At 27.7% G+C, this 14,575-nt stretch overlaps 1 protein-coding gene across 1 annotated transcript; it reads right to left on the bottom strand.

Moving 5' to 3' along the window:
• Nucleotides 1-6,973: 6,973 nt before the first annotated feature.
• On the bottom strand, nucleotides 6,974-12,519 carry LOC108324432 (nudix hydrolase 12, mitochondrial). Its single transcript, XM_052867383.1, has 6 exons — nucleotides 12,315-12,519; nucleotides 11,657-11,744; nucleotides 8,325-8,439; nucleotides 8,157-8,240; nucleotides 7,898-8,047; nucleotides 6,974-7,416 (listed from the first exon to the last, which is right to left on the bottom strand). Exons 2-6 carry the CDS (start codon nucleotides 11,725-11,727, stop codon nucleotides 7,141-7,143), a joined length of 696 nt encoding a protein of 231 aa, XP_052723343.1. The 5' UTR covers nucleotides 11,728-11,744; nucleotides 12,315-12,519; the 3' UTR covers nucleotides 6,974-7,140.
• Nucleotides 12,520-14,575: the final 2,056 nt, after the last annotated feature.

The raw sequence follows: 14,575 nt of genomic DNA, 5'->3' as shown, positions 1-14,575 counted from the left end.
AACTTTGTAGGATCGATGACTTTACTACAAATTGACGAGAAAAATGAGCACAATCGAGTTATGGTCTGCCTAACTTTTTTGGGCAAAATTTCACGAATTGCCACCGTTAACAATTGTTGCATTAAGACATGGCAATCGTGAGACTTGAGTCCAACAAGCTTTAAGTCCTGCATTGACACTAAGCTCTTGATATTTGAAGAGTATCCTTGTGGTACCGTGATATTCTTTAAACAAAGACAAAAACTTATCTTCTCTTCTCTGGACATTGTGTAACATGCAGGGGGGAAATAAGTACGTTTACCAATCTCTCTTGGTGCCAACTCTTCTCGAATCTTCATGTCAACAGAATCCAAACGCGCATTCACTTCATCTTTTGTTTTTCCCTGGATGTTTAGTAGTGTACCAATCAAGCTATCACAAACATTCTTCTCTACATGCATGACATTTATGCAATGTCTAACATCTAACTTTGACCAATATGGAAGATCAAATAATATTGATTTCTTCTTCCAAGGGGTCGTGTAAGAAGACTTCTTGGACGTTTTCCCAAATACATGATGTACTCTATTAACTTTTTCAAGAACTTCAAGTCCAGTAAGTGGAATGGGTACATTGTCTTTCTCTTGTTCTCCATTGAATGTTTTCTTTAACCTTCGATATGGATGATTAGATTGTAAAAATCGTCGATGACGCATATACACTGTCTTCCTTCCGTGTTTTAATTGTTGAGCTGTAGTGTTTTCTTCACATATAGGACATGCTTTATGACCCTTCAAACTGTACCCCGACAAATTACCGTAAGCTGGAAAGTCATTAATGGTGCAAAATAACATTGCATGCATCATAAAAATTTCTGAAGCAAAGGCATCAAATATTTCAACCCCATCAACCCACAACAACTTCAAGTCTTCAACTAGTGGCCTGAGATAAACATCTATGTCATTTCCAAGCTGCTTTGGACTAGATATCAACATTGACAACATCATATACTTTCTTTTCATGCACAATCCAGGAGATAAGTTATAAATTATCATTATAGCGGGCCAACAACTCTGATTGGTACTTAAATTACCAAATGGGTTCATTCCATAAGTAGCTAAGCCAAACCTAAGATTTCTACATTCTTGACCAAATTGAGGGAATTCATGATCAATATTTTTCCATTGCTTTGAATCAACTGGATGACGAAGCAGCCCATCAGTTGTTCTCTCATCTGCATGCCATCTTAGGTTTTTAGCGTCTTCGGGATTCGCGAACAAACACTTAAGTCTGGCCACGAGTGGAAGATACCAAACTACTTTCAAAGCAGAACCATTCTTTTCTGTGTGACCACTATCTTCACTATTATTTTTTGACTTGTATCGTGATAACCCACATTTTAGACACTTTATCAAAACTTCATTCTCATTCCTATATAATATGCAATCATTCGGACATGCATGTATCCGTTTATACTCCATACCCATCGGACAAAAAAAAATTTGCATCATAATTACGAGTGGGTAATGTATTTCCATCTCGCAGCATTTCATTCAACAACGACAACAATTCTGTAAAACTCTTATCAGTCCATCCATTGGTCGCCTTTAAATTCATGAGCCTTCACACCGCTGACAACCGTGTAAACTTAGTTGAACCGGCATACAAAGGAGTCTCTGCATCAGTGAACATTGTTTCATACACATGCGCTTGGGCAAAAGCTTCTACGCCAACATCGCAGATCATATTTTCTAAGTTGTCTTATTCCGGTCGATCTTCCATATCCATGATGGAATCATATACATTTTCAATTAGAGAGACAGTTGGAAATTCTAAAAATTCGTCGTGCCATATCCATGTTGTATAACTTCATACGAAACCATCACAGATAAGATGTTCCCTAATATCAGTTGCGTTCAACTTCCTCCCATTCAAACAGTTCACATAGGGACATCTGAACTTGACTTCATCATCACCATTTGTACTAGCATTACGTTGCGCAAACTCTATAAATTCTTCTACCCCTCTCTCATACTTAGTGCTGATGCGTGGTAAATTAATCCATCATCGATCCGTACGCATGTTTACTGAAATTGTTTACACAATTTCAATAATCTTGAATGATCACTTTGATAGTGTTTGTATTCAAGGTGTGATCCTATCCCATTCAAGAAGATTCACTTTTTTTAGTTTATTAAACATATAAATTTTAAATAACATATCTAAAATTTCATGAAATTTTTCCAGCATTTCGCATTGGTCTTTAGGTTACACAAAATGAAAGTGATTATAAATCACAATCAAATATGCACCCGAAGATTAATACAAAACACAACTGCAAAATTTCATGTATATTAAAATTGATATGTATTAATAAACTATGAAAAAGTTATTACTCTTCTTAAACTGTCCAACCGGACAATTCAAGATTCAATACTTGTAAATTATTATTATCATCTCCTCTCTATTCATTTGTAAAAAGTGCATTTGTTCAAAAAAATCTGGAAATAGTAAATAATTTTTGTATTGAATGTCAAAAAGGAAACTAAGGCTAATTCTCAACAACAATATATATTCAAGCAAACAAATAATTTCATATACAACATGCAATATATTCAAGCAAACAATATATTCACGCAAACAATATATTCAAGCAAACAATATATTGAAGCAAACAAATAAGTATACGTTCATATTAAAAGGAAATTTTTAAGAATAGAAACCTGGGAGCGTGAAAGTCGGTCAAAAACTACAATATCTGCACAAAAACAAACAACACATTAATTAGTCTCATGATTCCTAACCTTAAACTTTATTTCATCATCAAACATTCAAAAACTATTAGACTATATTTGGCTTCTCCTCTTATAGTGCTTACTTATAAGAGATGTAACACTAACCTTCATTACATTGCTTTAATTACTAATTTACAACGAGAATAGTAAAAACTAAACAAACTAAACAATGCCAAGTATAGAAAAGTGGTCTCCAGCATATCAAATCTTATACATTAAGTGAAATATTGAAACTATATCTCTTGAAAATAATGTCTCATTTAAAATAGTCATTTAATCTATCAATAATGACACAAATAACACACATACGCAGAGGCTGCAGGGCAAGGGTCTGCACCGGTGAAGGCTGCACAGATGTAAGTGTATGGCAGACAATACTGCATCGGGTCTGTGAAAAACCGAAGCAAGAGGGTATAGGCATCGGGTCTGAGCTGAATCGAAGCAGAAGAACCATCTATAAAGTTGTCAAAAGAAAGTCTGATTTGCAAATAGAGGTGACAGTAGACTTTATAGGCATTGGTTTCCCCATTTAACCGAAGCAGTATACGTAATAGGCATCGGTTGGTGTTTAACCGAGGCGTATAAGGTTTCTATATTTACGAAAACGCCACCGCGTTCTTATACACTTTGGTTTCGTAGTAACCGAAGCGTATATGACGCGTTAGAAGCCTCTTTTTTTGCTAGTGTTAACTCAAGGAAGATTAATCTCATTTTCACTATGTTTAACATGATATCTATTTATCTTATCTTTATTTTATATTTTTTTAATTAGTTGATCATTATTTCTTATTTGTATTTTGAACTTAGTCCATATTTCTTTTATTATAAATAGAGAATCCTGTGTGTATTCAACACAAGGAAGATTAATCTCATAGATAGTTTTCACTGTATTCAATATATTTATCTTATCTTTTATTTTTAGTTTGTTTGTTATTATTTGTTATATCTATTTTGAGTTTAGCTCATGTTTCTTCTCTTATAATTTGAGGACATTACATGGGATTAAATAGTTTTTTACTATATTCAATAGAATCACTTATGGGAATGTGGAATTGATTATGGACGTATAAAAAGTGGGTGGAATCGATTTTGGATGTTAAAGGGGTTGAAAGAATTGATTTTAAGTATTAAAGAAGGGTTGGAAGAATTTATTATGAGAATTATAGAAGAGTTGGAATCAATTCTATAAATGTTGGAATCAATTTTTGGTATTTGAAAGATGGTGGAATTGATTTTTAATAGTATTGTAATTGATTCTATTATAATGGAATCCATTCCATGGAGTTGTAATTTTCACATAGTAACTGAAAAAAATCAAACAACCATACAACTAACCATTTTTCTTATTTGAGTTTGCAACCACTCCATTGTGGCTACCATCTATTAATAATAATATTTTTTAACAAATTATTATTATAATTAATATTAATACTAACAATATAGTTGAAATTTATTCCTACAAATCTCTTTTATAAATTTTAATTTTATTTTTCTAATTTTAATTTTTTATAGATAACAAATCATTTTAATATAAGTTTCACTACTTATATTTAAATTTATATCACATTTCTACACAAGGATAAATTGGTAATACTTTATTTTTATCAATTAATTTTTTTTAATTTATCACACCAATCACATTATTCACAAACTTTTCTTTGAAATCCCTTTATTTATCCCTTCAAATTCCTGAATCCAAACAACATCGCAATCCCCTCTCAATTTTCTCAAATTCATTCTTTTACTCTTCCTCAAATTCACTTCTCAATCCAAAAACACTATTTTAACAATAAGAATAAGATATTCCAATAGTTATTTGAACTTAAAGCTATTTTTACCTTAATTTGGGGTAAAAGTAAATCTAAATAGATATTTAATGCAAAACCCTTCAATTACCTACTGTGGGCCATACAATTCTCATTCATGTTATTTTAAACATAAAATAGTGTCTTATGATTAACTAATATATTTACACAAAGAGTTTTTACTTTTCTATCTCCCTTCATTAACATTATTAATAAATAAAACTTCAATTAATAATTTAATTTTTATATTTTAGTATTGATTCATTTTTATCATTATATATATTGTTGAGTTAATTGAGTATGATTATTTGTTAAATAAAATCAATGTAATTCCTTCCGTTAAGATGGTTTTGATAATGTTTAAAATCTTATGACATGTTAGTCCAACCAAATGTTTAATTAGTCTTACACTCCTTATAATTTTTCTTTAGACTCAATTGAATACCTATTTTTTCTTTTTTATATGGAGATAATGTGATCCCTTTTTTTTGTATCGTCTTCAATGGGTCCTAACAATATTAATGCTTATTGTTGGAAGTCTCACCTAAACAAACCAATTTAAAACCAATCTAGAGTATATAAATAGATGCAAATGTCACTGTTTATTTGTAAAATTGAGCTACACTTAAAGTCCACTTCATAAGGTTTAAAGTCTACTTCTTAACTTAGTATCAGAGTCATTGGTTAAAGCCTATCATAACGATATTTATTGTTTATTAGATTTATTTTTCTACCCATTATCGAACCACCATTAATGTTTAGTCTCACGTTCGATACGTATATACCTCGATGTGAGACGGGTGTGTTATAAGTCTTACATCAACTAGAGATAAAGTCAATTTAGAATATATAAATGAGTACAAATCTCATCTTATAAACCAATTTTATAAGATTGAGTTAGACATAAAGTTCATTTCTTAATACTGATTTTATATAAAAGACTACGTTAGTCTATTTAAACAATATAAAAACTCAATTGCATTGAACAACAGACAACCACAAATAGTAGTATACTGATGTCATAGGAGAAATAACAAATTGAAAAAATAGAGCAATAACACTGATAACAAAATTTGCACCCACCTAAATCTAGAGGATTAATTGCACCATGAAGTTCTTATTGTATATTGGGTTATATCCATCATTGTAGACAATTTATTCTTTTAGGCTATCAGGTTTGCTTGTCAACACATTGCTTTGTTAATAGTGGGTTCAATCTACTAATTCCAAATACAAAGTGTTACCTGCTATAGTTGTACTCATAATCACAGGGTAATTACTACTGCTTCTTATAATTTTCAAATCATTTTTTTTTCTGGTATAAATTTTATGATTAAAAATTTTAATAAAGAAACTTATTTCTGTTGAGACGGGAACAAAATGTTTCAAGTATTATATTTCGTCGAAGAGAATTCAAAGATTTTGTTATAAAGATTTTCAACGAGTGGAGAGATAATGAATAGTCTTTTTATTATAAAGAGAGAAGACAAATTATGGTAATTTTCAATAAGTATAAAGGATATAAAATAATAAAGGTACCATTAAAAAACATAAAAAATTTATTACAACTTATAAGAGTTAATTTTATTGTGTAATAAAACCTTAGGCGACAGTTAAAAATGAAGAGATGAAGTATTACAAATATAGAGATGAGACTCATAATTATAGTAGAACGTACATAAATAAAAAAAAATTGCATCTCTGAAAGAAAAAGTATGCAATTTTGTCATGTCTTTTTATCATAATAATAGATATTTTTTCTATAGATAACTTGTTAACCTGTATTTAATGTAAGAATACATCACCCAACATTTTTAATTATTGTTTTATAATTAGTTAATATATTTAGACCAATTTAGAGTTTTTAGTTTCTTTCTCTTTTCTCATTAGCACAAATATAATAATTTACTGTAGGAGTTAATTAAATTGATTAATGTGTTAGATAAATATTGTTGACCAAGACGTAGCTAACGAACTAGGAAAATACTTGAAATCTATTGATGGAAAACCCGTTAATCTCAAGCAATTAAGATATAATAAAACGAGTTTTAAATTTCAGAATTTGAAGACTCTTCTATTTAGTTTTCTATTAAACCTTTCTTACTCATTATCAAGGTTTCATAAACTTTTGGCAGAGGGTTCTTGTTTCTTGAACTCAATAGTTGAAATGGTTCACCAAATTTTAATGTTTAACATTTTTTAAGATGAGTATTTTTTTATTTTGTTATTATGTTAGAACAACTTCATCTACATTTTTCCAAATCATACATTATTTATTTGAAAAAAAAAATTATGTTTGGTTGAAATAAAATAATATTATCAAAAGTACCACAGAATAAAAACTTTTTGTGTTGGGTTAACAATAAACACGCCAACTTTTATTCCAAACCTCTTTAACATAAATCAGATCTCTTGAGATCTTACGCCAAAATCACTTTTCCAAAATTGAAACTATCCTAAACGAAGTTTTCAAATGTTCAACCAAACACACCGTAACAGTGTGATTATAAGTACTTTTCTTTTCAAATGGGAACTGCATCACATTGCACAAACGTAGAGTGTCAATAACCTAAGTGAATAGCTATCTCCTGGGAAGCATGGGACAGGATATTGGTTCTTGATGATATACTATGATGTTGTTTGGAAGTGGTTCTTTTATAGCATTTGGATGACACATATTGACTTTCTGACACATCAAGCACTGATATTGAAGAGGAATCAACATTATTTTCCTCATTCCTTAGCTTTATGTCTTCTGCCATAACACTTATAAACACTTCCAATGCCTTGCACATCCAGTCATATCGGCTCAGTCTGAATGCTTCTTTTATATTCACCTAAAAAACATATCCTTTCAAGAATGAGTTTGATCCTATATTGAATAGGAATGAGCAAGAAGAGTATTATATAAGAAAGAAAATAACATAATTATAGTCCTAAGCTTTTCGAATTGAAAATAATGTATATTCATGATTCATTGATATCAATTTTTTTAGAATTTTTCTTAATGACTTAACACATTTTACCTCAATCGAGAGATGTTGTTTTTAAGAATTTATATATTATATAACAATTTGAGTTCAACTATATTTCTAAATATGTTGAGGGAGATACAAACGCTAATGAAATATAAGTTTAATAATAAAAGAGATTGATATTACTCTCTCCCTCCCTGAAACCTTAACGAAATAGGTTAACGGGTCTTTTACCTTTATATAGTACTATATTTTATCATTTTTATCCGATGTGAGACTTGGATACACATTTGAATTCCGAGCAGTATTAAAATTGTTTTAAGAATTTATAAAGAACAATTACCCATTGGCGATTATGGTCCTTTTGCTCTGGCCAAGCCTCCAGTTCTTCAATGACCTCTAAGGAAAACATGTACCCTCTGCACCATCCTTCTTGGCTGCATGAATCTTTGCTGCTTTTGCTTCTGAACTCCCATCTTCCCAAGGGAATTTCCTGAAAATGAATGCCCACCATTTAGCTAATGAAGATTTCTCAAATTTGGTATCATATAGATGATATATATGAATCAGAAAAAGCATTGATTGACTTTAAAAAAACTTACTCTTATAATCCCTTTAACTCCTGCTTCCTCTAGGGCTTCACGGCAAGCAGCTTCTGTAACAGTTTCATCATCCTCCCATCCTCCCTGGAAGAAGAACAAAGTGACACTTCACAAAGATTTTCATGCTCATGAAATTTTCATTGGTTAAAAGAAGACACTGTCAAGTACCTTCGGAAACACAAGGTCATCACGTTTTGGTGAAGAAACCATAAGTACTTCTATCATCTCCTCAGTATCTTCTTTTTTATCCACTTTTCCCTTTTTCCATCTATAGGGAATACATCTGTTATAAATGCATCAGTAAGAAAATTTTCATTATAATTATTACAAAGATATTTTTCCAAGTATCATCATATATTTCTCCCCACCATTTTTCTAGCAAATTATATATATATATATATATATATATATTCTTGATTTCGATTTCGTAAACTATATCAGAAAAAATGGAAATTAAGAAGTATAATAGAGTGATAAGATAAATTGAAACTACATTGTCTAAGGGTTGAATATGTTTTGTTCTTTATCTTATGGAAATATGATGATTTTTTATACAAGATTTTATAAAAAATTGAGGGTAAATTACACTTACATTCCGCTCATTTTTGTTTGAATATTATATACGCCTTAAATTTTTTAAAATGCTACACTTAGCTCATTTTTATTTTAAAAACATTACACTAACTCTCCTTTATATGGATAAAATCTCATGGCAATTGATATAATATACGAAAAAATGTATCAATTTATAATATTTATATTTAACAAACTAGCATAAGAATAAAAACATGTTTACTAAAACTATATTAATTTGATAAATAAATTATTAAAATTATATTCAATTTTTTTATAATAATTATATTAAAATTCAAATTAGAAATATTTTTATTTATATAGACTCTGTTATGTATTTTTATTAGTTTGACTTTTACATATAGCAACTAAGATTACCTTAACGCAATTATTGCTAAAAAGATTTTTTATTTTATAAAAGGTTAAATATGTTTTTAATAATTAAATTTGAAAGAAAATTTAAAATTTATCTATATCTCAAACGTTGATAGATTTTGATCCGAAACTTGAAAAGTGAATAGATATAATTATTTTCACTTAATGACATTAACTTTTTTAGGTTTATTAAATGATATTTCAAGATAACATTTGATTTTGAACATGTCAAACACCATCTTCAAAACTTTTGTCACATTAAATAAAATTTAATATAATCAAATTAAAAGATTATATTAATTTATTTTTAAAATTTGGGACAAAAATGTACTAGAGATAAATCTTAATTTCATTTTAGTTTCATTTTTAACGTTAAAGATTAAAACTATATTTAATCTTTTATAAATTATAATATGTTTTAGGCGATGATGTTGAGACATACGATGTTGTGAAATTTTTACACTATCCTTTTTAGATCACGTATTTACAATTTTTGTTGGTTAATTTCCACACTATATATTCCGAAGGTTTATTAATACTTTAAAATATTACAAAACTTAATTATGTATTATTAGAAATGTGATGATAGGGCCCAATTGAAGAGGCCCAAAAAGTTTTTGCTTAGTCATATTATGAAGATAAAAAGAATGATGAAAACTTACATATTATGAAAAGCTTTCTGTCATTAAATATATCGATGTGACTAATTCTATATTCTAACTTTTTCCCACACGTTCAATTTCTCCAAACGACTTACCGATATTCTCTAAGTTTAAGGTAGCAGGAATATTTTACATATTAAAAGACATGAAAATTGTGAAAACTAATAATTTCAAAGGCAAGAGTGAATAATGTAAATATAATATATTATTGATATAGTCAATTCTAAAACAAGTTTTAACTGATTCATGAATAAATTTAGATATTTATATTGAGTATTCAAAATATTTTTTATTTTTGTTAAAGTACTTTTTCGTTGATTTTATGTCAGGAGTGTCAGTGTTTTCTCATTTCTAAGTAACTTAACCAATTCTCTCTTTTGTCTTCTTCAACTTGTCATTTAAGTCATTCATTTTCTCTTTAAGAAAACGTTGACTTTACAAGAGGTTCGAGAAAAAAATAAAAATTGATTAACAAGTTATACATAAATAAAAAACACAAACAAATATGCCATCTGATTGACGATAAAATTAAGATACTCAAAAGAAAATAAAAAAATATTTTGAACATTCAATAAAACCAAATATTTTAATAAAAACAACTAAAAATATTCATATTTATAAAATATGTAAAACTTAATAGTTACAACAATTAATTTTTTAATAAGAAGGTATGCTTTTTATAAAATAAATTATCATATTTTAAAACATTTATATATGAAGACTTCATGGAAACAATAAAATATGGGTATTGACTTTTGTACAAGAAAACTTGGAGAATGATCATTTAATACTTATATGTTTCTTGAACAACCACTAGAGAGAAGCTCTTTTAGTTTAAAAAAATATTATATTTAGAAGATAAAAATAAATACAAATGAAATTTTGAAATAAAATTATATATATATATATATATATATATATATATATATATATATATATATATATATATATATATATATATATATATATATATAATTGTTACACAATGATATAAAATATGAAAGATGTTACGTATGGGTGGGAAAAATTATTTGTATTGAGCTACATGATTAAAAATGGTAGTGAACCAAAAAGTAATTTGTCAGAATTGAAATAAAATGAAAATTAATTTATATGAATTGAACTGAATAATTTCTTTGTTTTATTAAGCTGCAAAATACAAAATTACATTGGAATTTCTTTTCTACTTTGACACAACACAACTTTAAGATAAATTGAAATAAGTCAAAGGTTGAAATGGGTCGGATCATACCAAAAGTCGAGATAGATTGACCTGATCCAAATTGAGATCCAGTGAGACCAAAGATTAAGACAGACCAAGTTAGGCTAAATATTGAGAAGGGTCAAGTCAAGCCTAAGGTCAAGACACGTCGAGTAAGATCAAAAAGGGAAATAGACCGACCTGAGCCAAAGTTCGAGACGGGTTAGATCGTGTCATAGGTTCAGATAAGTTGTATTAGGCCAAAAATAACTTAGATCGCGCTAAAGGTTGAGATAAGTCATGTTTACCAAAATGTTGAGAAGAACTCGAACTGGAACTCAATCGAGTTGAGTTAGAACATTCACAACCAAAACTTAGTTGAATCGATCTTGCCAAATTCAAATGAGTTGACCCGATTGAAAATTAAGTTAATTCAATCAGAACCCAATTTATCAAACAAATTCAAAAAATAAACGAAAAATTGATAGAATTGGTTCCAACAAATATTTGACCAAATTTAATCAAGTAATCCTACCAATGTTTAATCTAAACAACTTAATATTTTTAATATAATATAATATAGTTAATTAATGATTTAGTACATTTCAATTAATTTTGCTCACTCATAATCCTATTCTATCCCGATAAGCGAAAACTAAAAGGAAATAGCACAAATCGGAAAGGCTTACCCGGAGACAAGGCGCATGTTGTCTTCGTAACGTTGTCGTTGTCTCCCAGTACGTGCTGTCACACACGACATGGATTCCTCTCAAATGTCTGATTTTAAACAACACACAAAAAATCATTAGTAAGAAACAATGAAGACCATCTCTGAATATTGTGACTTGAATGCAAGTAAGAGCTTCACATACAAAATAAAAAATAATTTAAATATATTTGTTCTTTAATTATTTGAGATGGAGTGATTAATTTTTATTTAATTGATAATTTGGTCGATTTTTAATTTATTTTGGTCGTTAGATTTTTTTTATTGGTTTTGATTTTTATATTTATATTTTACTTAATTCATTTCTTATATTTTTTCCCCTACATTGAATCTCTATTATTTAAAAGCAAAAACATAAAAACCAGAAAAGTTAGAGAGTTTTATGACAACAGATATATAATCTAGATTTTGATAAATAATATATTCTAAATAGTTAACTTATGGAAAAGATCAGATTGAATTTTTTTATAAAAATGACAAAAAATTCAATATAAAAATTAAATTGAGTACAACACAAATATATAAAATAAAATGAATAAAAAATTTAAATATAAAAATAAAATTACTAATTAAGTTTTTAATACAGTTAAAACCTAAAAAAAATACGGGGAGAAACTTACATAAGAAAGAGAAGCAAAAATTGAGCTTCCGAAATATGAGACAAGAGAGGAAAGCAGAAAGAAATGGGTATATTAGAGATGCTCAAAGGAAGGTTGAGTGTGTTCAATAAAATTGGAAGGAAACTGAATCACGCATAGCATTTGGAATCTTTCAATTCTGTTTCAGAAAGAAACGAAGACGAAAGGAAGAAAAAGACTACGAGAAAGACTGAGATAGAGGTAATAGAATTGCAGAAACGACGTTTCTTTATATACTGATGAAACTTTCCACTCTTTCTGGATCAGAGAGCTGGAGTTGAAATTTTTTCGTTGACTTTTCATTATACTCAATTTTTCTTATTTCTGATATCAATGCTTTCATATTTGTGTTAGAAAATAATAATGTGTAATAGATTTCTTTATGGTCAAGTTTCAAAACGTACTTGTCATAACGATATTTCTTAGCAGGGATGGTTTTAAAAAAATAAATGTTAAAAATTTTAATTATATTTAAAAATATAACTAGAATTTTACTTAATTAGTTATTTATTTTTTAAAAGTATAACATCTGGAAATTATTATTTTATACTTTCCTTTTTGAATTTTCTTTTACTTAGTATAGATACATTTATGAAACATAGAAGAACTCCAAAATTTAACTACAAAACTAATACATGCTGAGTTTATTAGCGAATGAGATATGCAGAGAGAATATTTAAAACAATCACATAATGAAAATTTTCAGTCATTAACGATTAGGAAAATACTTATCTATTTTCAAAATATTCATTAAACATAGTTGGCCTCTATGAATACCTAGCAAGCCACAATTCAATAACAGATAGGTAAATACAACCGTAATTAAAGGATAATCAATAATAATATTGATTGGTAGTTAATGAAATAATGAAAGTTATTTATTGGTAATGAGTCAGACCGAGCCTAAAGATAAATTCGTTTTAAATATATGTTTGATTTAAAGGTAAATTTTTTTCTTGTTTATTTGAGTGGATTTTAAGGTAAATGTAGGATTTGATTGATGTGACAAATTGAAAAAATTTATTTCCAAATCCACTCTCACTACCTCTAAATCCACTTAAACAACAAAAAAAATTATCTTCAAATTCATTCAATCACTCTCCCCCAAATTTATTCAAGTGAACAAGAAATAAATGAAGAACGAGAATATCTTATCAGTAAATAGGTATGATTAAGTTTACAATTTTGTTTTAAAAAAATTAAATGAAAAGATTTACAGTTTTTGTTAAAAATATTGTACGAGTCAAAATACACATAGAAAATCTACGGTTTTATAAAAAAAAAAATTAAAGTAATAATAGTGTTGATTATTTGCGAAGTGTCCAACCTTAGATTTATTTATATTTATATGTTTCTTTTATTTGTAAGTTATTTGTAAGTGTGTTTTCAGTAAAAAATATTATTTTTAACCAACAAATTGTATATGCTGAAGAGAAATAAAACTATAATATCATAGAATATATAATGTCATAAAAAGAAGAGCTATAGAAAAAATAAAGTTTAATGGTTATATATCAAATTAAGATATTTGTGAACCATCATTTTAATGAATATATATATACCGTAAATAAATAAATGAAAGAAATAAGATTTCAAATTAAATAAGCAAGAACCTTGATGAAGAAAACTATTTTGTTAAAGATGGTTACTGAAATTATTCTAAAAGATTAATTTCAACAAAATTACTAGATATTTCTTTAATATTTTGAAAAATATTAAAAAATTCAATGGGTGACCAAATTGTAGAAACCTGATTTTCTTCATTAAATATGGTCCCCTAAGCTTTTATTCATTCAAGAAAGCTTTAGTCTCAACTGTGTGATGCACGGTTTCTAAAAACTTTTAAAATAGATAATTAAAAACAATTAATTCTTTCATAATAAAAAATTAGTTTATATAAATTAATTTGCAAAACTTTTTATATTGTTTTTTTTTTTGAAATTTTATTTTTAACTTGTATATAAACTAATTTTAATTTATAAAACATATTTTATTTATCTTATACTTTACTTTAATTTATTTGGAAACTCAAAGTTAATACGTTTATTTATTGAACCAATTTAATGACCAACTAAAAGTGTTTTTCTAGTCCAATTACGGATCACGACTGAAATGAATCAGCATATACGTCACTCATTGTTAAAATATGAAATCATAATAGTTTTCAGCAAAAATAATTTTATCTCTATACAAGATTTGAAAAGACCACACCAACACGAAAGATTATAACGAAAGTTGCATAT

This window comes from Vigna angularis, chromosome 8 (genome assembly GCF_016808095.1).
Source record: "Vigna angularis cultivar LongXiaoDou No.4 chromosome 8, ASM1680809v1, whole genome shotgun sequence".
In the NCBI taxonomy this organism is placed as follows: domain Eukaryota; kingdom Viridiplantae; phylum Streptophyta; class Magnoliopsida; order Fabales; family Fabaceae; genus Vigna; species Vigna angularis.
This window is presented reverse-complemented; position numbering and strand designations above follow the sequence as displayed.